A 21,838-nucleotide genomic window follows, 5' to 3' on the forward strand; every position below is an offset into this window, starting at 1 on the left:
GCTAAAGTGTATTATGCTAAGTGGAATAAGTCAGAGAAAGACAAATACCATATGATCTCAGTCATGTGGAATTTAAGAAAGAAAACAGATGAACATATGGGAAGGGCAGAGGAAGAAGGAAAGAGGGAAACAAACCATAAGATAGAGAACTAAGGGTTGATGGAGGGAGGTGGACAGTGGGATGGGTTAGATGGGTGATGGGTATTAGGAGGGCACTTGTGATGAGCAATGGGTGTTATATATAAGTAATGAATCACTGAATTCTACTCCAGAAACCAATATTGAACTATATGTTAAATTAAAAACTGAACATTTTAACTGCTAAATCAGAAACTCTCAGGGTTGGGCCAAGCAATCTGTATTTAAAGCCCTCTAGTGATTCTGATGCTCCTTCAAGTTTGAGAACCACTGATTCAACAGAACAGAACAAATCAACAGGGAGGAACAGCAGTTGGGAGTCAACCACAATGTTTTATTACAATTAGCCAGTATATGTTGCTTACAATGAAAGAATCTTAGGAGATTCATCATACATTAAAGGTTCTTAGTAGCAAACAACAGAAAATAACTCTATTGAATTGGGCAGAAAAGGAATTTATTAACATTTGTATTAAATAGTTCAAAGAACCAACGGGAAGGCTGAAAAACCAGGCTTAGGAAGCGGCAGGTTTTCGGGCATGGGCATCTAGGTAGCTCACAACCCAGCCAACACATACCACAGCAATTATCCAGTTAATATGTCTTCCTAGGAGGGGAACCTGGGTGGCTGAGTCAGTTAAGTGTCTGCCTTCAGCTCAGGTCATGATCTCAGGGTACTAGCATGGAGCCCCATGTTGGGCTCCCTGCTCAGCAGGGAGTCTGCTTCTCCCTCTCCCTCTGACTCGCCCCCTGGCTTGTGCTCTCTCCTGCTCACTCTCTCTCAAACAAATAAAATCTTTTTAAAAAGTACATCTCCCAAGGAAGTATCACCAGACACTCACCAATACCTCCACTAAATCTTTGACTATCACTGCTGGGAATAATCTCTTAACTCCCCTAAGGTCTTTGTGCCATGTCTCCAAAGACTTGGAGGAAGCATCTGACTGAAATATTGACAGAATTTAGTCACATGACCATGCTCTAGCTACAAAAGGCAGGAAGAAGTAGTATGTGGCCTTCTTCCCTAAAGAGCTTAGAGTAGTAAGAAAGATCTACACTTAAGAGACAATTACAGCAAAATGTACTAAGTACAATAGTGAAAGTGTGTACAATGTGTTATGGAAAAACCATAGATAAACTTAAGACAGTCTTGGAGGACTGGGGTCAGAATCCAAGAGATCAAGGAGCTTCAGAAAGAAGCATTCATGAAACTACAGAAACACATCTAACTGGTTAAATTGCCAGCAATCCCATCCTAATATCTGAAGTCCTGCTGAACCATCTTGTGAGTAAAACTATAAAGTTTCACCTCTTTCTCCTTTTCATGCCCACCCATCAAGGAAGGCCCACCAAGCTCCCAACTTCAGTACCTTTCTTTCCCTTGGTGCCATACCTACTGGGGACCATCAACCCACTAATGAAGCCCAGTTATATTGTCTTTCATTCTGAGTCTTAGATTTCCACAAGTAACAAAGAAATGTAAACATATAATATAGGAGGAGTGGGGGTTGGGGGTGGATGATCTTGAGCCTGACTGCCCAGTTTCTTTCCCTTCCTTCCCTCCAGTCTTTGAAAGAGCCTCAAAGAACACCCCTAGTGTTCCTGAGAGTAATCTAAAGCCACTATTCACTCATTATTTTCTTAAAATTCCAATGGACCTCAAATAATGCGTCCAAAAGTAGAAATTGAACCTGAAACTAATGTAACATTTTATGGCAACTATACTCCAATTAAAAAAATCACTTCATTAAAAAATAAACAGCAAATTTAATGTGCAGATCACTATCACTGGCACAATCTACAGCAGTTTTAAATTAACAAATTTTTACTTTGCTCTCCAAGTAAAACATACTCAGTTCAAGATTATTGATTCCTATAGCAAAAAGTAAATTAAAATCCAAAATACTATTAAGCAAATGGGGAAAATGGTAATAAACTGGATTTTCTTTTATTCCATCTCCTTTTATAAGGAGAAATGGAGTAAGAATTTAGTGCAACATAGTTAAATATTTTTTTCCTCTGTGACATAATTGAAAATTTCTACTGAGTTTTCCTGATGAAAGGAAAGGGCAGTTTATTTAGCCCCTAAATCATATTTTAAAGAATAAACAAGGTTTTGTTTTTAAATGATTCCTAAAAGGTAAAAATAAGCCTTTCAGGTTGCAGAGCTCAACTAGGTTAAATGGTGCAACCTTTGTGAGTTGGGAGGCTTGGAGATTTCTTCTTTTTTTTTAAGCCATTTTTTCGCAGAGGATTCCTTCCACACCATTTCTGAATTACTTTTTTGAAGACACTTACTGAGGACTGGTAGCTAAGGCAAGACTACCATGGGAAATTAGGGAGATAGCGCTACTGCGTGAACCCCTTTTCCTTTGGGAAAAAAGGTCAAAAAGGTTACACCATTTTGTGTCAAAGCTGGTAGAAAGAATAAGAATGAAACCCCTTATTTGTTTTTATTTTTCCTGTAAGATTGAAACAGCAACAACAACATTGGAGGTCCCACAGAGGGCTGCATGCTTTTGCGAGTAAGACACCTTTGTTAACACATTTGAACTTAATGCATATGGGGGTTTCAAGCATTTTTGTCAGCACACAAATCATTCACAACCACCTTCTAAGATACTTATTTTCTACCTTTTCCAAAAAAAAAAAAAAAAAAAGGGAGGGGTGTCATTCTCACTTACTTAAACCCCACCACCACTGAAGGATTCAAAGCTCCTGAACTCAAAAGTGATAAGAACACACAGGTAAGTATAACTGGTAGTCCCAAGCTTGTTTGAAATGTCTGAAGAACAGTAAACACTACACAACAAATACCGAATTGATTATTATCGTTTTTATAAAGTAACAATTAAAACCCTGTAAGACTGACACTTTCTGTACCTAGGGTGTAATAGTCATAAAGCCTTCATTCTTAATGATATCAGGTTTTAGAAATTAACATTTTTGGAAAGCTTTCCAAAGTAGTCATCGCTTTCATAAACTATACACACAAATGCACATTACACTAACATACGATTCTCTACAGAAGCATCTTCTCATCTAGTAGCTCTTACGTCTCAAGTAATAGAGCACAGAAAGCAATAAGGACCAAAAACAAACTCCCCTTCCCCGGTTGTTAGCAGGTAGTACTTGGTTTTTTTGTTTTTTGTTTTTTGTTTTTTTAAAGAAAGTGATGAAAAAATCAGAAATTTTGCTTCCAGCGTTTGACTTCAACTGTTTACTTTCTTATCGTCTTCTGGTACCACCATATCCTAAAATGAGAAGAGTGAAATTTATATTCGCTTTTAAAGATGCACTGGCATTGCTTATAAAACTACTACAGGAATACATTTGTTAACAAATGAATAAAAAAACATGAGGGAATGAGGGAGCAAGTGGGGACCCTCCCAGTCACCCAGGCATCAAGTTGACTAGACTCCGACATGCTGCTTTTGGGAAACCAAAGAACAGGTGTCCTATGGTAGGACCAACATGGTATGGGCAATACTCAATGTCTAAGCCAAAAAGCAAAGAGGCCAATGGAGCCAGCCATGCCCTGTTCCTATCACAACTCCAGGGACAAGAGAAATACTCTGGGGGCAAATTTCAGGCTTCCAAAGGTAAATGTTACTTAGTCCACCTCCCCCCCCCCGCCCCACACACACACACATACTCAAATGCACTAACAGTTTACAAGATGACAAGTGTTCCCATCTGGAAAGTCAAATTTTTTTCAGGTTTTCCTTTAGGCTATTTGGTAATGTTTAATGATTTTCTTCATATAAGTCCCAAAGACTTCTAGTTGATTTTTATGGGGTTGTTTTTACAATTTTTGTTCCCACTAAGAATGAGTTTTCTTGTTGTGTTATGTCCTATGTAGCTGTATTTTACACTGGCATAAAAATGACAGAAACCTCATCATATTGAGTTGGGAAGTCAACCTTATTATTAGTTAACAGGGACTGAGTGTTCTTTGGCAGTTGGTGGTGCCAACAAAGGGCTAGGTGCTGTAGAGAACACAGAATTAGACAAAGTTCTTGCCCAGGGGGGCTCGTAATCAGATTAGACAAACCAGACACTCACACAGTCCAGCAGTCTGGAGTCGAGAAAGTTGGGTTTATATGGGGAACCTAAGGTCACTCTGTCCATAAGCATACTGTTTGCCTTTATATATCTTCCCAATCACTATGTCCCCATCTTCTCCTTCAAAGTAACCACTACCTTAACATCTAACACCATAGATTAGCTTTGCTTATTTTTAAAGATGTATATAAAATATGAATGTTGTAATCATCATCAAATATATTCCTTTGTGTCTGGCTTCTTTCTTTTCTTTTTATATTTGGTAGATCTATCTACATTATTTCATACAGCATTTATTCTCTCTCCCTGTTGCATTCCACTATATGGCCATGACTCAATTTATTCATCCAGTTTGCTGCTGTTGGCTACATGGGTTTTTTCTAGTTGGAGGCTATTTGGAATAAAGATGCTATGAACATTCTCGTACTTATCCTTCAGTGTACAAATGTATGCATTTCTGTTGACATATATCTGAGAGTGAAAATGCTGAGTCTTGAGTATATTTATGCTCAATTTTAGTAGGTAATGCCAAACATTCTTCTTTTTTTTTCAAACAGTCTTTCAAAGTGATTGTATCAATTTATATTCACACTAGTACTATGAGAAACTCACTCTTATACTTTAAAACATTTAAGTAAGTCTTCAGTCATTATCAAGAATGAATATCTACAGCAATCTATTACTACTTCATTACTCATGTCCTCCCATCCTCTGTTAATTAGCTGGATGTTTAAAAACAAATAGTTATTTTTAAATTTTTTATATTATATCTTTGCTTTTTACAAAATTCCCTCTTAGCATATAGCAATAAACATTACCACTGTTATTTTTGACAATTATTTAAATTAAAGGATGGATTTATTTATTTACTGGATTTTACTGAATTTTAAAAGTTCGAACTTCTACCTAGAAAATTCCATCTTAGAGCTTAAAAAAAAAACCTAGAGGTCATAGAATTAAACATATGTGGAAACCAATGTTCAGGAAGGTTTAAGGTAAAACCCCGTTTAGCAGCAAAAGTAAGTCTAAACCAAATCCCTGTTTGATTTTTAAAGAATGTTTAGATGTGAGAGGAAAGAACGAATCTGATCTATATTTTAATCTCAGTTAATTGTGCTATTAATATTTCCGATGAGTATGCCAAATAAAACTATTATTGCTAATATACAATTAATAACCATCTTCTTAAGTTTCAAAACTACCTCTGTACTTCACTGCTACATAATAGGAATTTCTGTGTTTTCACTCTTACCTGACGCTGTTCTGGTTCTTGTCTCTGAGCTTGAAGATGCCGAATAGCTACCTGAGGTTCCCCGAAGTGGTGAGTAAGCACGGCTATTCCATGTGCTGGAGTAGGAAGGAGGATGAGATGGGTAGTACCATGAGTCTGAAAAGGGTGTTGCTGCTCTATTAAGACATAGACACATATCAGGCATTTTTCTTGTGACTTTTAAATATCTTCCTATTCCTATATTCTCAGAAAAAAAAGTACCTTTAACAAGTGTTTTTCCTCATTGTTCTGGTATAATATGAAATAAATACATACTATTTGTATTTCTGATATTGTATAGTCAGTGCCATGGGGGGCAAAGTGACAGGAAGAAGAGATTCTTTCTTCCAGAATTCATTCAGATAAAATCTAAAATTAAACTACCAATAATAATGAAGACATCCCAGGCAGCCTGGGTGGCTCAGCAGTTTAGCACCGCCTTTGGCCTGGGACATGATCCTGGGGACCCGGGATCAAGTCCCACATCAGGATCCCTACATGAAGCCTGCTTCTCCCTCTGCCTGTGTCTCTGCCCCCCACCCCACCCCACCTGTCTCTCTTTCTCTCTGTGTCTCTCATGAATAAATGAATAAAATCTAAAAAAAAAAAAAAAAAAAAAATGAAGACATCCCAAAATCTGGCTCCAGGCCCTGTTTCAGCTTTTTTTCCCTTATCATTCTCCTACCAAGCCAGACTGCTAACTGCTCCTCAAATACTGTGCTCTTTCCTGTCTTCTCATTTTCTCAGATGTTTAAGTAAACAGTCTTTTTCCTATCTCATAATATCTTTAAGGATGACATTGGGAAGAAGAAATATAATGAAAAAAAAAAAAAAAAAACCAACACAGACAACAGTACTGATGAAGTCCATACAGCAGAGAATCTGATTTAATAGGATAATGTCACCATAATTTATTTTCCTTAACAAAACCAAATCCAGTCAACCTACAAACCAAAGAAGCCTCTAAAGAAAAGTGGAATTAAAGGGCTAGTGAGATCAATGCAAAGCATACCTATTGCTGCCAAACAAATATCCTAATATTCCTCCAGTTCCCAAGCCAGTCCAAAACCCTGGTCCTGAATTGTCAAATCCTTGTTGTCCTGTGAAAGCACTGCCAAAACCAGAAGTTGCACCATGTGGTCCTAGAAATAAAAAAATGATTATATATCCTCACTTAAAACACAGCCCACAAAACCAAAAAAAAAATCATGGCATTTCAAATATATTATTTGTACTATTTATTATTAATACTCAGCCGTCAACTCATAAACAAGTTACAGTCAAAAAGTGTATTTTTTTTAAAGGGGGGGGTGACTCTTGATTTCGGTTCGGGTAATGATCTCAGGATTGTGGGATTGAGCCCCACATCAGGCTCCCTGTTCAGCAGGGAGTCTTCTTGAGGTTTTCTCTCCCTCTCCATCTGCCCCTTGTTCCCTGCCACATACTCTCTCTCTGAAACAAATAAATCTTTTTTATTCTTTTAAAAAATATTTTATTTATTTATTCATGAGAGACACAGAGAGAGGCAGAGACATAGGCAGAGGGAGAAGCAGGCTCCTCACAGGGATCCTGATGTAGGACTCAATTCCTAAACTGGGATCACGCCCTGAGCCAAAGGCAGACACTCAACTGCCAAGCCACCCAGGCATCCCAAATAAATCTTTTTTTTTAAAGGGTATTCATAAAATACTGATTTATAACTAAGGAGCACCTTTCCCACAGACATGGCAAAAGAGGGATCTATTTTAGAAGGAGGGAGAGGATAGTTCCCTCCTATAAAGTTACGTTTGTCCTGCTCAGGATCAGCTACTGAAGATGACGGCCCCCCCCTTTGAGTTCCTTCCTTTGCATTATGAACATCTGTAAAAGCTTCAGGTATTGGCTGTACTTGAGTGTCTAACGGAGGAATCCAAGTGGAAGCAGCAGCCAGATATTTTGGGAAGTCAGAACTTAAAGAGACCAAGAAAGTATCTTCTGCTCAGAAGAAATTTTTCTTTTTTTTTTTTAATTGAGGTATAGCATACATAAAGGAAAGTGTGCTAATCTCACATGAACATAAATTTGTACATATGTACCCATGCATGTAATCACTACCTACATCAATAAAACATTTCTAGGACCCCAGAAGGCTCCTTCATTACAATTCCCGATACCTACCCACATTAGAGATAAGCATTACCCTGAATTCTCTTACCATACTTTAGTGTAACCATTCCTGAACTTTATATAAATGTAATCATATACTACTCTTCTGTGTCTGGCACAAAATTATATCTTTGAGAGTCAACCCCCATTACTGCATTATATCAGTTTTTGGTTTTGTTTTTTAAAATTAATCTATAGTATTCCATTGTGTGAAAAAAATCACAATTTGTCCCATTCTTAATGTTTTGTTGTTGTTGTTGTTGTTTTAAGATTGTATTTATTCATGAGAAACACACACACACAGAGAGAGAAAGAGAGAGAGAGGGAGAGAGGCAGAGACACAGGCAGAGGGAGAAGTAGGCTCCATGCAGGGAGCCTGATGTGGGACTCGATCCTGAGACTCCAGGATCACGCCCTGGGCTGAAGGCAGGCGCTAAACCGCTGCGCCACCCAGGGATCCCCATTCTTAATGTTTATGGACATTCTACTTCCAGTTTTTGACTGTTATGAATAAAACTGTTATAAGTATTCTGTATATGTCTTTCTGTATACAAATGCATGCATTTCTCTTAGGTATATATTGAGGAATGGAACTGCTGGGTCATAGGGGAGGAGGAGGTTTAGTTTTAGTAGGCAGTGATAGTTTTCCAAAGTATTTTCTATTTTAACTCCTACCATCAAGTACCATTCAACTCCTACATCCTTGCCATTACTTGCTACTCTGTCTTTTTAAAGTTAGCTGTTATGGTGGTTATATGGTGGTTAATAATGAACTAACTCAGTGTGGTTTAATTTGCATTTTCCTGAAGACTAATGATACCAGGCACCTTTTCATATTGTTACTGGACATCTGGCTATCTTCTATAATAAAATGGCTGTTCAAGTCTTGTCCATTTTAAAAATTGGGTTGTGTGTCTTTCCTCAGATTTGTGGGAGAGTTCTTTACATATTCTAGTGCTCACTTGGGCAGCACATATTGTAGATAAATACCTGGTGTTGGAAATAACATTTTACAAATACTGTCTCCCAGTCTGTGGCTTGCCTTCCCACTCTGCTAATGTTGTCTCTTGATGGTTAAACATTCTTAATTTAAATAAAGTCAAATTTATCCATCTTTTCTTTATGGCTAGAACTTTTTACATTCTAAAAAATTTTTGCCCATGACATGATCAAATATTTTCCTATGTTTTCTGGAAACCTGTTTTTTACCTCTTATGCTGAGATCTATAATATTTAATGAATAAATTTTTGCATATGGTATAAGGTAAATGCTTACTGCCACATCTAATCAAGTTTTTCTGATTACGATTTATAATTTAATCATGCCACCTTAAAATAATAAATCACAAGGGTATCTGGGTGGCTCAGTGGTTGAGCGTCTGCTGTTGGCTCAGACCATGATCCTGTGGTCCTGGGATCGAGTTCCGCATCGGGCTTCCTGTGGGGAGTCTGCTTCTCCCTCTGCCTATGTCTGTGTCTCTCATGAATAAATAAATAAAATCTTTAAAAAAAACATAGTAATCACAATGAAGAAGAGGTAAAAGAAGTTGAAAATGTAAAATATAAGACAAGAAGACAAATCTGGGGCAGCCCGGGTGGCTCAGCAGTTTAGCGCCCCCTTAGGCCCAGGGCCTGACCCTGGAGACCTGGGACAGAATCCCACGTCAGGCTCCCTGCATGAAGCCTGCTTCTCCCTGTGTCTCTACCACTCTCTCTCTCTGTGTCTCTCATGAATAAATAAAATCTTTTAAAAAATTAAAAAAAAAAAAAAGAAGAAGAAGAAGACAAATCTGCTTTGGTTTCCCAATCCAACTACTTTGTATTTCAGAAACCAGCACAAGATTCACTATCTCCCATCTACCCTATTTAATGCCATTAGAGAAACATACCTGTGTATTCAGACTTAAAGCCTGAGGGAGGAGGTCCTGCTGAGTTAGCGAATCTCTGATAATGATAGGAATTTGGAGGATACTCAGAATAAGGTGGAGGAGAATCTTGACCATCACTAAGGAACAATTTATAAACTCCATAAGCAATAGCAAGTAGTACCAGAATGGTAATCAATCCATGGATGCCACTAGAATCTGGGGAGTACAGCTTGTCATAATAATTAGAGAAAGAGTTAAAGCCATGGTTTTTTCCAGACTCTCTCAATTTCTTCAGGCCAAGTTCTGTGTAATCTAAGTTATACTCCAAGCCACAGGAACCTCTTAGTACATACTGGTCTTCAGAGAATTCATAGCCTTCACAGCTCACCATAGTTTTTCCAAATTTATACGCAATATCTAAATCGGTCTTACATTCCCACTGTGAAGAAAAATAGAAATAGGTTATCAGAATCAAAAATATTTTTTCATTTAATATGTACTACTTGGGCTATATAGCTGTCATAAAACTGCAAAACAAAGTCAGGGAATGACAAAATTTAAAACAATGAGTCCTTCTGTGTCAGGGAAAAGTAACCTCGGGATTTCAAAGCTAGATACTAAGTACCTGAGTGTTTATTACTATTCCTTAATCTTTACATATATATGTAAGCAATTCTTTTGTACATATTAAACACTTCACAATTTTAAATGTTAAGCAAAATTTTTAAATGTCAACTTTTTACACTGTTTTTCAAGATGTTTTCTTTAAAAATAAAGGTTTGGGGGGCACCTGGGTGGCACAGTCAATTAAGCAACTCCTGGTTTCCACTCAAGTCATGATCTCAGGGTCATGAATTGAACCCCGCCATAGTAGGCTCTGCACTCTGCACTGAACACACTCCACTTAAGACTCTCTCTCCCTCTCTCTCTGCCCTACCAGCACCCCATGAGTGCTTTCTTTCTCTCTGAAATAAATCTTTAAAAAATAAATAAATAAAAGTAAAAATAGACTTTTTTTTAAGTTAAGACTCAAAACTCAGCATCATATATGAGTATCTGGTAACTACATATAGTATCCGAGAGATTATATAACCTTCTGAGAAAAACTTTCTGCACAAATTTTATAATACTATCAACTAACTTTCCATGGTCCAATCCTGTAAGTTAATTCTCTTTAAAAAAAATTTTTAAGTAATCTCTACTCCCAGCATGGGGCCTGAACCTCACAATCCCAAAATCAAGAACCACATGTTCTACCAACTGAGCCAGTGAGGTGCTCCACTTCTTTTTTTAAAAAAAAAGAATTTACGATATTTAGAAAAATGCAAAAAGAATTCATGCTATCCTCAAAAATTTCTACCTTAAAAAAGTCCACTACCCTTACCTGCTTACTCCTTCTCTTGCTCTCTCTCAAATAAAAATCTTAAAAAAAAAAAGTCTGAGTTTATTTTGAGCTAAATAAGTAATATATTTCTTTAATAGCACTTAAAGAGACACAAGCTAAAATAGATCTTCTGCATTTCTTTAGCTTTTTGGCCAAATTATCTTCCTCTCCCAAGTTTCAGATATGCTATTGTATTTTTTATAACAGCTTTATTGAAATATTATTCACCTATCATACATTCACCCAATTTTGATGGTTTTTAGTATATCCACAGTTGTGCAACCATAAGCCCAACCAACTTTAGGATATTTTCATCACCCCAAAAAGAAATCTCTTATCCATTAGCAGTCACTCATTTCCTCCCAAACCTCCCAGCCCTAGGCAACTACAAATCTTTTTTTTTTAATATTTTGTTTTTGTTTTTAAGATTTTATTTATTTATTCATGAGAGAGACACAGAGAGAGAGAGAGGCAGAGGCATAGGCAGAGGGAGAAGCAGGAGCCTGCTTCTCCCTCTGCCTATGCCTCTGGACTCTATCCCAGGTCTCCAGGATCAGGCCCTGAGCTGAAGGTGGCGCTAAACCGCTGCGCCATCCGGGCTGTCCTACAAATCTGTTTCTATGGATTTCCCTATCCTGGACATTTCTTACAAATGCAATCATATAATATGTGACTGTGCTTCTTTGACTTAGCACAATGTTTTCACACATATATAGCATGTATCTGCCCTTCACTCTTTTTATGGCAGAATAATATTCCATTGTATGGATATACCACATTTTGTTTATTCATTCATCAATAATGGACATTTAGGATGTTTCTGTTTTTTGGCTATTATGAATAATGCTGCTAGAAACATTTATGTACAAATTTTTGTGTGGCCATTTTTAATTATTTTGGTTTTATACCTCACAGTGGAATGACTAGAGCATATAGTAATTCTATGCTTAACCTTTTGAGGAACTGCCAGTTTTCCAAAGCAGCTGTACCATTTTATATTCCTAAGAGCCCACAATTCCCAATCATGTTAACATTATTTCTCAAAAGTAGGTTGGTATTCTTTGAGGAATGACAGTAAAATGACAACTAGCAGAGATCGCTGACCCCTACTCCCAAGTATGTATAGTTTTAAAAATTTACTATCTTAGAAGAAAATTCCATTTTATTTTATTATTTTTTATTTTTTTTATTTTTTTATTTATGATAGGCACACAGTGAGAGAGAGAGAGAGAGGCAGAGACACAGGCAGAGGGAGAAGCAGGCTCCATGCACCGGGAGCCCGATGTGGGATTCGATCCCGAGTCTCCAGGATCGCGCCCTGGGCCAAAGGCAGGCGCCAAACCACTGCGCCACCCAGGGATCCCCTAGAAGAAAATTCCAGTGAATATTTCCAGGCTTTAAAATCAATTCATTTCTTTTGGAGTATGTTCTTCCAGAAAATGAATAACTGATTTATATTTATATATTTAACTTGAGACTTTTCTACATGTCTTTCCAAAATATACAAGTAATATCCCAATAAACACTTTATTGAATAAAAATTCAAGTTAGACTTATCAACATAATGAACATTACCTGTACATCATACCCATCCCAACCTTTGTTCTGACATTGTATGACTTTTGGGGTGTAAGAATCACATCCAGCTGTGCCTCCAACACATTTCAACTGTGGGATTGGATCCAGCCTACGAGAGGTGGTATAGCGGTCATGATGGAGGGTAAGAGCTTTTATGTCCCGCAACAATATTCTGTCTAAAACAAGAACATAGATAAACAGGTAGTAAGCATACTGTCATAGAAAGTCATCCTAATAAAACCCGTCATAGGAAAACTTTCAAAAATAAGTGGGTGTACAATTCTATATTGTTACTCAAGCAAGAGGGATGTCTTGATTTCAAAATATTTAACTCCCAGGTATCAATTCTCAATAAGATAATGAAAGATATTCACCACCAAGAGAAAACAAAACAGAGAAAGACATAAACACCAGAGGACTAAAGAAAGAATAATGGCATACAGAGGGACAAAGGAAACCCCAAGGAGAATGATAAACAAAGACAGCAGGATGACAACCATAGGCCAGGCAGAGAGTAAGAGTACTGCTCAAAAAGGCTACCAACAAAATTCCCTGTTGCTACCATACCATCTTTTTTAAAACCTACAGAAAGAATGTCCAGGTGAACCCGGCTTTGGTTTTTATCTGTATTTGGTTTGTCTTGACCTTGAGCTGATGGAAGTTCCTCCTCTTCCCCCCCCCCCCATGTCCTACTACCTGGGATCAGATGAAGGACACTCGTATCACTCCATAAAAGCATTCTGGCTTTAACCTATTCCTGACTGCCACAGATAAACCACGGTAACCTGAGAAGCAAAAGATAAAGAGCATCCTACTCCTTCTGACCATACTTCTGCCAGATGTACAATATTGGACTACTAGAGCTTTCAAAAGATGCCCTAATTATGGGGAGTCCTGTGTTTCCCATGTCTTTCCGCAGTGATTTCCCCAAAAGCAGCACTTAAAATCTCAGGAAACCAGAAGCCAGAAACTTTTTTCACACTGCTAAGAAAACAGCTAGTCAGTTTCTCAAAAACTTTTAGGGTTTTACCACAAACGTGGGTCAAAAAATCAGAATAAAAAAATTACTCATTCAAAAATCAGTTAAGTAGCTACCTCCAGGAAAGGAAATGTACTTAGGAAGGGACATGCAGAATTCTTCTAACGTTCTTTCTCTTAACTGAATGGGACTACATTGATGTTCGTTTTATTCTTCTTTAAACTATTCATGTATTTTTAATTTATTCATTTTTATATATATTTCAAGATTTTCTTTTAATAGTGAAACCCACTCTTCCTCCAATTTCACATTTCTGTGATAACCCAAATTAACAACCTAATAAATACTTTTTTCTTGCTTACCCAGAGACATATACAGGGGCTGTTTTGTTTATTAGTTTATTTTTATAAAAACTGAGACATACAGTCCACATCATTCTTCGCATGGTTTTTCCACTTAATCATACATTGTGGACATTCCCTCCTATCAGCAGATATAGATAGTATTTATACTTATTTACCAAAAAAGGACTTAATAGATGCAACTAAGCTGAGATTTATCAGCCGCATTCTCACCAAAATGTAATAAAACTAGAAATATGACATAGAACATATAATAACATATAAAATCAATAATGAAAAGACAGTTGAATATCAGTAACAACAAAGAAAGTAAATTTTGACTACATATACCAAAATATACTATTAAACCTATAGTAGTCTAAACAATATAGTATTGGCAGAGGATTAGAAAAATTGATCATCGTACACAATGTATAAAAATTAATCCATGATGGCTAAAAACTTACCATAAAACATACTACAAATAAAAAATACTGGAAGAAAGCACAACAGAATATGTTTATGATCCCGGTACGGAGAATTCTTCTTAAGACACCAAAAGTAAAAGACTGACCAGCAAGATAAAGACTATAATTGATCAAATTATGTTCAATATATGAAAATCCAGAATCCATAACGATACTCAAAGAGAATGCCAAAACCTCATTTGTCACTAAAAGTTACTACCTAACTCCTTACTCTGAAAATCAGTAATTAAAGATTAAAAATTAAATTTTTATTCTGACTTTCCCCCAGGAACTGTAATCTTAAATAGCCTCAGGTGAAAACGGAAATTTCAACTTCACTGAAGAATGACATCTAATAAATGCAGAAGAAATGACAGAACTAGAAAAAGTCATCATTTTGTAATGCCCAAAGAAACTGATTCAGACAAGGATTTATTAGTTTTAAAATCATTAAGAAACTGGATATTGGTATGGTGCCAAGTAACATTACAAGAGTGCTTTCTGTAAAAATGTAATTTCATAAGAGTTATAAAGCCATTTTTAATCTACTACTTAATCTTAGCATCAATAATGGTAGAACAAATTGATATTACACCGTCTACTATGATGTAATCCCCAAAAGTGTTTAACGTGAATTTTATCAATCCTTTAAACTTAGCATCCTGTCTACAAGAAAAACAGAAAAGAAAAAAACAAGATAAAACACCATGAGAAAACAGAATCCAGAAGGTAGGATATTCTAAAGAACAACTGGGTCCATCCCCTCAGCAAAGCAGTATCTTAAAAAAAAAAAAAAAGGACTGTTCTACATTTAAGAAAACTTAAGGGAGAATACAATCAGATGGGATGCACAGGCCAGGACTGGATCTTGTTTTAAGACAATTAGTTTAGACATTTCAGGCACAATTGTGACATCTGAATATGGAATGGATAATTAGTTGATATTAAGAAATTAAGATTCATTTTGTCAGGGGTAATGTTATTTTTACCTGCGGGGGAAAGTTCCTTTTTAATAAAGGGCGGGGGTAGGTTATATTGAAGGATTTAGTGATGGCCTCTCATGATGCCTAAAACTGCACTGACATACCTGAACCTTAAATACAGAGTTGAAAGAAAACAGGAATATGTAAAGAAGACTGACAACTTTACACCAAAATTTAAAATACCTTTCCCATAATTCCTCCAGTAGACTGACTAGAATGACTTAGCACCCAGTAATTCTAGCAAAATGAGTATTTGGCTTTCCCAGTATTTACAAGGAGGTAGACAAGGAAAAGGTAGACCATGACTTCTAAGTGATCTTCCAGTAGTATCTATCACACTTAGTGCAAACAGAAGAAATTTTATTTAGAGTTTCTGGGCCTACAAAATCCAGAGAAATTCCCAAAATACAATCATGGTATAATAAGGGAATCTGATAAAACAGCTAGATATCTTATCAATTACCAAAAGTCAAAGGTTTTTTTCTTTTCTTTTAAAGTTTTTTCTAAACCTGTAATATCCAATTAAAAATGAAAATAGGAAACCTATCTCAAATTAGTGTCAAACTACATACATACATAAAATATCTGGAAATAAACTTAGGATCAATATGTGATCTATATTAAAAATACATATGTAATAAGATCTAAATAAATATAATACACTTCCCACCAGGAACCAAACTGGGATTTTTGGAACCAGGAAGAAATTATGTTAAAGGTCTTGTGGAAAAACAGATGTCTATAAATAACCAAAAATTTTTTGAAAAAAAAAAAAAAAACTGCTTTACCAGACAATAAAACTTACCAAAAAATTACTATAATCAAGATAATATGGAATTAGAACAGAAATAGGCAAGGGAGGAGGGGATGGAGTAATTGGGTGATGGGCATTAAGGAGGGTAATTGATGTAATGAGCACCGGGCGTTAAATGCAACTGATGAATCACCAAATTCTACCCCTGAAACTAATAATACACTGTATGTTAACTAACTTGAATTTAAATTGTTTAAATAATAATAATAATAATAAAAAGAAATAGACAATGGAACTATAAAACAAAAGAAAGCCCAGAAATAAATCCAGATACATGTGGGAATTCAATAGGAGATAAATGAACTTTTTGGAGTACATGGGTGGTGCAGTAAGTTGAGCATCCAACTCTTGATTTCACTTCAGGTCATGATCTCTAGGTGGTAGGATCAAGCCCCCACGGGGCTCTGCACAGGGCTCTGTATGGGGCTCCATGCTCAGCTGGAGACAGCTTGAGATTCTCTCCCTCTCCCTCAGCCCCTCCCCCTGCTCATATGGGTGTGTGTTCCCTGTCTCTCAAATAAGTAAAATAAATCTTTAAAAAAATAAGATAAAGTGGACTTTTTAATTTAGAAAAAAAAAAGAGTGCCTTCTTTAGTAAATGACACCAAAATAATTGACTATGCAGCTAGAAGAAAAGCCACTTACAGAAATATAAAAACTTAATTCCACGTGGGCTGAAGACCTAAAATTTCTAAGAATCACATTAAAATAAAATATGCTATATAACCTCAAACTACCACCTCATACATAAGAAACTATAACAATGAAAATATTCAAAGGTTTAAAAAGTCATAAGGTACTATTAAATTAAATAACAGGAATAATAATAACTTGAAATTATTGTATCAGAGTTGAGATAACACAAAAAAACACAACTAAATTCCCATCACCAACTTGCTATATAACTTTGGCCAAGTCATTTAAATTATTTGCATATAAGTTTCCTCACTTGTAAAATTAAGAGGATAATATCAACTTTAAAATTGGTCATGAAGCTTTGATTTATCAACCTTAAAATAGGTTATGAAGCTTAGATAAGATTTACTAAAATTGTTCTGCAGAGTACTTGACACATAATAAATGACCGAATACAGTAAATACTACCGAGAACGTTTATGGAACTATATACACATGGGGTTTCATTACTATTACCCTATAGCATCTTTCTTCCCTAGACCTAAAGGTCACTATATTTTGTGGCCTTAAAAATTCTTATGTTGAAACCCTAATCCCAATGTCAGTATATCTGGAGGCAGGGACTTTGGGAAGTGACTAGTTTTAAATGAGGGCTTGAGGATAAAGCCCCTATGATAGGATTAGATCCTTATAAGAAGAGGAAAATACCAGAGCCCTCTCTTTCTTTGCCATGTGAAGACACAACAAGACAGCCATCTGCAAACCAAGAAGAGGATCCTCACCTGCAAACGAGGAAGAGGGTCCTTACCAGACACCAAACATGCTAGTACCCTGATCTTGGACTCTCCAGCCTCCAGAATATAAGAAATAAATGTTTGTTGTTTAAGCCAACCAATCATGGTATTTTGTTAGAACAGCCCAAACTGAGACAAGGTCTAAGAACAAAATGCTCCTACCCATCCTCTGCTATTTGTATCAGCCGAGGTTCAAAGGGAGTTCCCAAAAGCCCAGACTCACAAATCAAAATCTATTTACAGGTCTCAAACTCACGATGAACAAAACCAAACGCCCCCAAATACGCTTCTCCCACAAACTTACACATCTCAGGTAATGCTAACTCCACATTTGTAGTCACTCAGACCAAAAACCTTGGATTACCTTTGTCCTCTCTTCTCATCCCTACATCTAATCCATCAGATCATCATGTCAGTTCCACATTCTAAGTAGGTGAGAATCCAATCACTCTTACCAATTCCACTGCCTCTCCCCTGGCCACACCATCCCTACTCTAGGAACTCCCTGTACCAGCAGCCTCCTCACTGGCCTCCCCCGCTTCCCTGGACCTCCTACAGGCTGTTCTTCACAGAGTGGACAGAATGAACCTTTAAAATAAAAGTCGGGCAGCCCAGGTGGCTCTGCGGTTTAGCGTGGCCTTCAGCCCAGGGCATGATCCTGGAGATTCGGGATCGAGTCCCACGTCAGGCTCCCTGCACCGAGCCTGCTTTTCCCTCTCTTGTGTCTCTGCCTCTGTGTGTGTGTGTCTCTCATGAATTTAAAAAAAAAAAAAAAATTTTTTTAATAAATAAGATATAAAATAAAAAATAAAATAAAATAAAATAAAATAAAATAAAATAAAATAAAATAAAAGTCACAGCAGGTCATTTACACTTCCTCTCCCCTCAAGTTTCTGATCAAATGTCACCTGAACAGTGACCTTTTCTCTGACCAATGTATAATTTGAAAGTCCCGCTTCTGCCTGTACACCCTGTCTTCCTTCCTGTGTTATCATTGCCCATACTGCTTTTCACAATATGACATGGTACCTACCAATTTGTGTATTATCTATTTCTCCTCAATAAATGTAAACTAAGATGCTCAGTTTTGTTCACTGCTATATTCCCAACACCCAGAAAAGTGACTTAAATATAAAATAATTCCATAAAGAATTCTGAAAAGCCAGGTAATTGCTTTAGAACTGATATACTTTTTTTTCCAGGCAAACTATTCCTCTATGTTATCTAAAAGCAAAGTAAGTGCATCCAAAGTCAAAAAAAAATACAAATTAGGGAACAATTATTTTTTTACTATAAGGCTTGATAAAACGTAACCTAATAAAATACTTTCAGAGAAAAGTTCCTCAAAGTAAATTAAGGTAAAGCAGAATTTACTCCACAAAGTATTTTGGTGCTTTTTGTTCCAGAACAATAGTTCATAGAGTAGATAGACTAAGGGCTACCAAGAAGTGGTTCAGCATTAGTTTAAATTTGGTTCCTCTTTTAAAATTCCCCCTGACTCTTCATCTGTAAACATCCTTTTCTTTACTTAAGAATTGAGGGTTTGAGGCACCTGGGTCGCTCAGTTGGTTAAGCCTACCACTCATGATCTTGTGGTGGGGACAGAGCGTCAGGGCTGGGCTCCCTACTCAGGTTCAGCAGGAGTCTGCTTGAGATTCTCTCCCTCTCTCTCCCTCATCTCCTCCCCCTGCACTTGTGCTTACAGGAGAGCACACACTCTCAAATAAATAAACCTACAAAAAATTTTAAAAAGAATTGAGGGTTCAACTAATGTTTCAATCCAGTTTTTAAACTATAATTCTGATCACAGTGTCCTCTTTAGGTAAACTTTCTAGGAATACATAAATACATGGACATTTAAATCCAATTTGGCTTTTATTACTAATAAAACATCCACATAAAATGAGTTACTCAAAGTCAAGTATTTGCAAACAGCAGCTTCTCTTCCATTTCAGCATTCAGAAATAAAATAGGATATTACAGAAGTAAATCCGTTGCTTAAGAAACATGGTCATTTCCTATCACCCAAGTCACAAATACAATATTGATACTTCTCATGCTTTTACATCTTCATCCTCCAAACAACAAAAAAATGTTTTAACTATTCAAAAGTCATTTTTATATAATTCCAATTTGACAACATACATCATTAAATGGAAATCTGTACGTTTGTGTACATATACATACATAATTTAGGGCAGCCCCGGTGGCTCAGCGGCTTAGCGCCGCCTTCAGCCCAGGGCCTGATCCTGGACACCTAGGATCAGGTCCCACATCCGGCTCCCTGCATGGAGCCTGCTCCTCCCTCTGCCTGTGTCTCTGCCCCCTCCCTCTCCCCGTGTCTCTCATGAATAAATAAATAAAATCTTTAAGAAATAAAATTACACGGAATATTATTTATCCTGTAAAAATTCTTAAGAAAATTCTAATAACAGGGCAGCCCGGGTGGCGCAGCGGTTTAGTGCCGCCTGCAGCTCAGGGCGTGATCCTGGAGTCCCAGGATCGAATCCCACATCGGGCTCCCTGCATGGAGCCTGCTTCTCCCTCCGCCTGTGTCTCTGCCTCTCTCTGTGTGTCTCTCATGAATAAATAAATAAAATCCTAAAAAAGAAAATTCTAATAACATAGTAAAAAAAAAAACTTTTCTCCAGAAACCACTCATCATGTGTCACTTTTTAAAATCCAGTGTGCGGTGAAAAGCAATGGAAAAGCCGCCGTATAAAGAGACGAACTTCACTCAAGAGGTCAGAATAAGCAGCATGGGTTCTACGGTTCTGCTAACCGACCTGCAAGGTTGGCATCCCTGTCCACTAAGTATGACTCACAGACTGCCGGTGCTGTGGCAACGGCCAGCCGTAGCAACAGGCAGCCATGACAACAGGCAGCGAACATGACATCAGACAGTCATGACAACAGAGCAAGAAGAGCAGGTGAGTGTCGAACTTTCCAGTTCATCTTAGGGATGAGGACTGTAGTCCGAGAAAGGGGACGGCAGACAGATGTTGGGAGTCCAGGGGAGGGAGAAAGGGGACCTAACAGTCCCCGCTTGTCCCGTAGGACGTCTAGGGAAAGCAAAAGGGCCAGGCAGGGCGCAGGTGAACACAGATGAAGATGGAAGTGAGCAGTTAGAGGCGCAGGTGAACAGAGAAGATGACGCAAGTGAGCAGTTAGGGGCGAACGACAATGATCGCCCGCCGGGCCTCGGGGCGCAAGCTGCGGGCGACAGAAAGGGCCGGGAGAGGACAGCACTCACCAGGGTCATTCCAGCCGAGGGCAGGGCCCGCGAGCAGCAGAAGGCAGAGGAGGCGGAGAAGAGCGCGGCGCCCAGCAGCTTCCGGCCCACCGCCTGCGGCCATGGCTCCAGGGGAAGGTAGAGGGCGGCTGCCAGGCGCTCCAGGGCCGGAAGCCTGTGGCGGAAGTCCGCGCGCAACCGCACGGCGACGCCGGGAGCTCGGGCCGCCGCGGAGGGAAGTCTCCCCGCAGAGCCGCAGCGAAAGTCCGTGCGCAAGAGTTACGTCACTGCCGCTGCGTCGCGCGGGAGAACGCGAGTGGACGCTGCAGGCCCCGCCCCTGGGCCTAGGCCGGCTGGGGGCGGAGCCAAGGGCAGGACGCTTCCGCCGGGGGCGGATCCAGAAGCGGGACGCTGGGCGCTGGGCTGGGAACGAGTGACGCAACCGTGTTGCGTCTGGTCTGCGGCTCTGAAAGGTTCCGAGGGAAGGTGCCGCGGTTATTGAGACTGAAACCTGCGTGCGGGGGAACCTCGGTGGCTCAGCGGTTTCGCGCCACCTGCAGCCCGGGGTGTGATCCTGGAGACCCGGGATCGAGTCCCACGTGGGGCTCCCTGCACGGAGCCTGCTTCTCCCTCTGCCTGTGTCTGCATTCTGTCTCTCTCTGTGTCTCTCGTGAATAAGTAAATAAAATCGTAAAAAAAAAGAAACCAACGTGCTGAAACTTCCATGACCTTCCTGAGAGAAGTTCCTCTGCATCATAAAACTTCGTCTTCAGGACCCAACATAGGGCCTGGCACATGATTCGTGTTCCGCTACCGTTTGCTAAGATTCGGGTGAAAGATTTGGGTGAAAGGTAGCAAGGAGATAGGCTGTCTAGTTTCAGAAACCCAGAGCTTTTACTTATCTCCTTGTACGTGGAGGCAGTAAGAACTTACAAAATACCAGGAGGAGAAACTACCAGCTAAAGAGCCAGAGAAAACAGTTCTAAGAGTGTTATCTTTGAGGTCTGACGGCCCTGGGTTTCTCTCATTCATTCAACAAATGAAGGTTGAATGTCTAACAGCGCCAGGCACTGTTTTAGGGCATGGAGGATACAATGTCCCAGTACTTGTGGGCCTTACACTGAAGTGGGCTAGAAAAACAACA

The 21,838-nt window shown here is 38.4% G+C and overlaps 1 protein-coding gene across 2 annotated transcripts; it reads right to left on the reverse strand.

Moving 5' to 3' along the window:
* Window positions 1-451: 451 nt before the first annotated feature.
* Window positions 452-20,981, reverse strand: SARAF (store-operated calcium entry associated regulatory factor). Of its 2 annotated transcripts, none has more exons than XM_041752926.1 (6): window positions 20,716-20,981; window positions 12,446-12,624; window positions 9,508-9,925; window positions 6,486-6,615; window positions 5,456-5,550; window positions 452-3,392 (listed from the first exon to the last, which is right to left on the reverse strand). In XM_041752926.1, exons 1-6 carry the CDS (start codon window positions 20,816-20,818, stop codon window positions 3,367-3,369), a joined length of 951 nt encoding a protein of 316 aa, XP_041608860.1. In that variant the 5' UTR covers window positions 20,819-20,981; the 3' UTR covers window positions 452-3,366. The 2 variants fall into 2 exon arrangements, with proteins under 2 accessions (XP_041608860.1, XP_041608859.1); XM_041752925.1 differs by having other exon boundaries at window positions 5,456-5,610; window positions 20,716-20,979.
* Between the last annotated feature and the right edge of the window lie 857 nt (window positions 20,982-21,838).

This window comes from Vulpes lagopus, chromosome 4 (genome assembly GCF_018345385.1).
Source record: "Vulpes lagopus strain Blue_001 chromosome 4, ASM1834538v1, whole genome shotgun sequence".
Lineage (NCBI taxonomy): Eukaryota > Metazoa > Chordata > Mammalia > Carnivora > Canidae > Vulpes > Vulpes lagopus.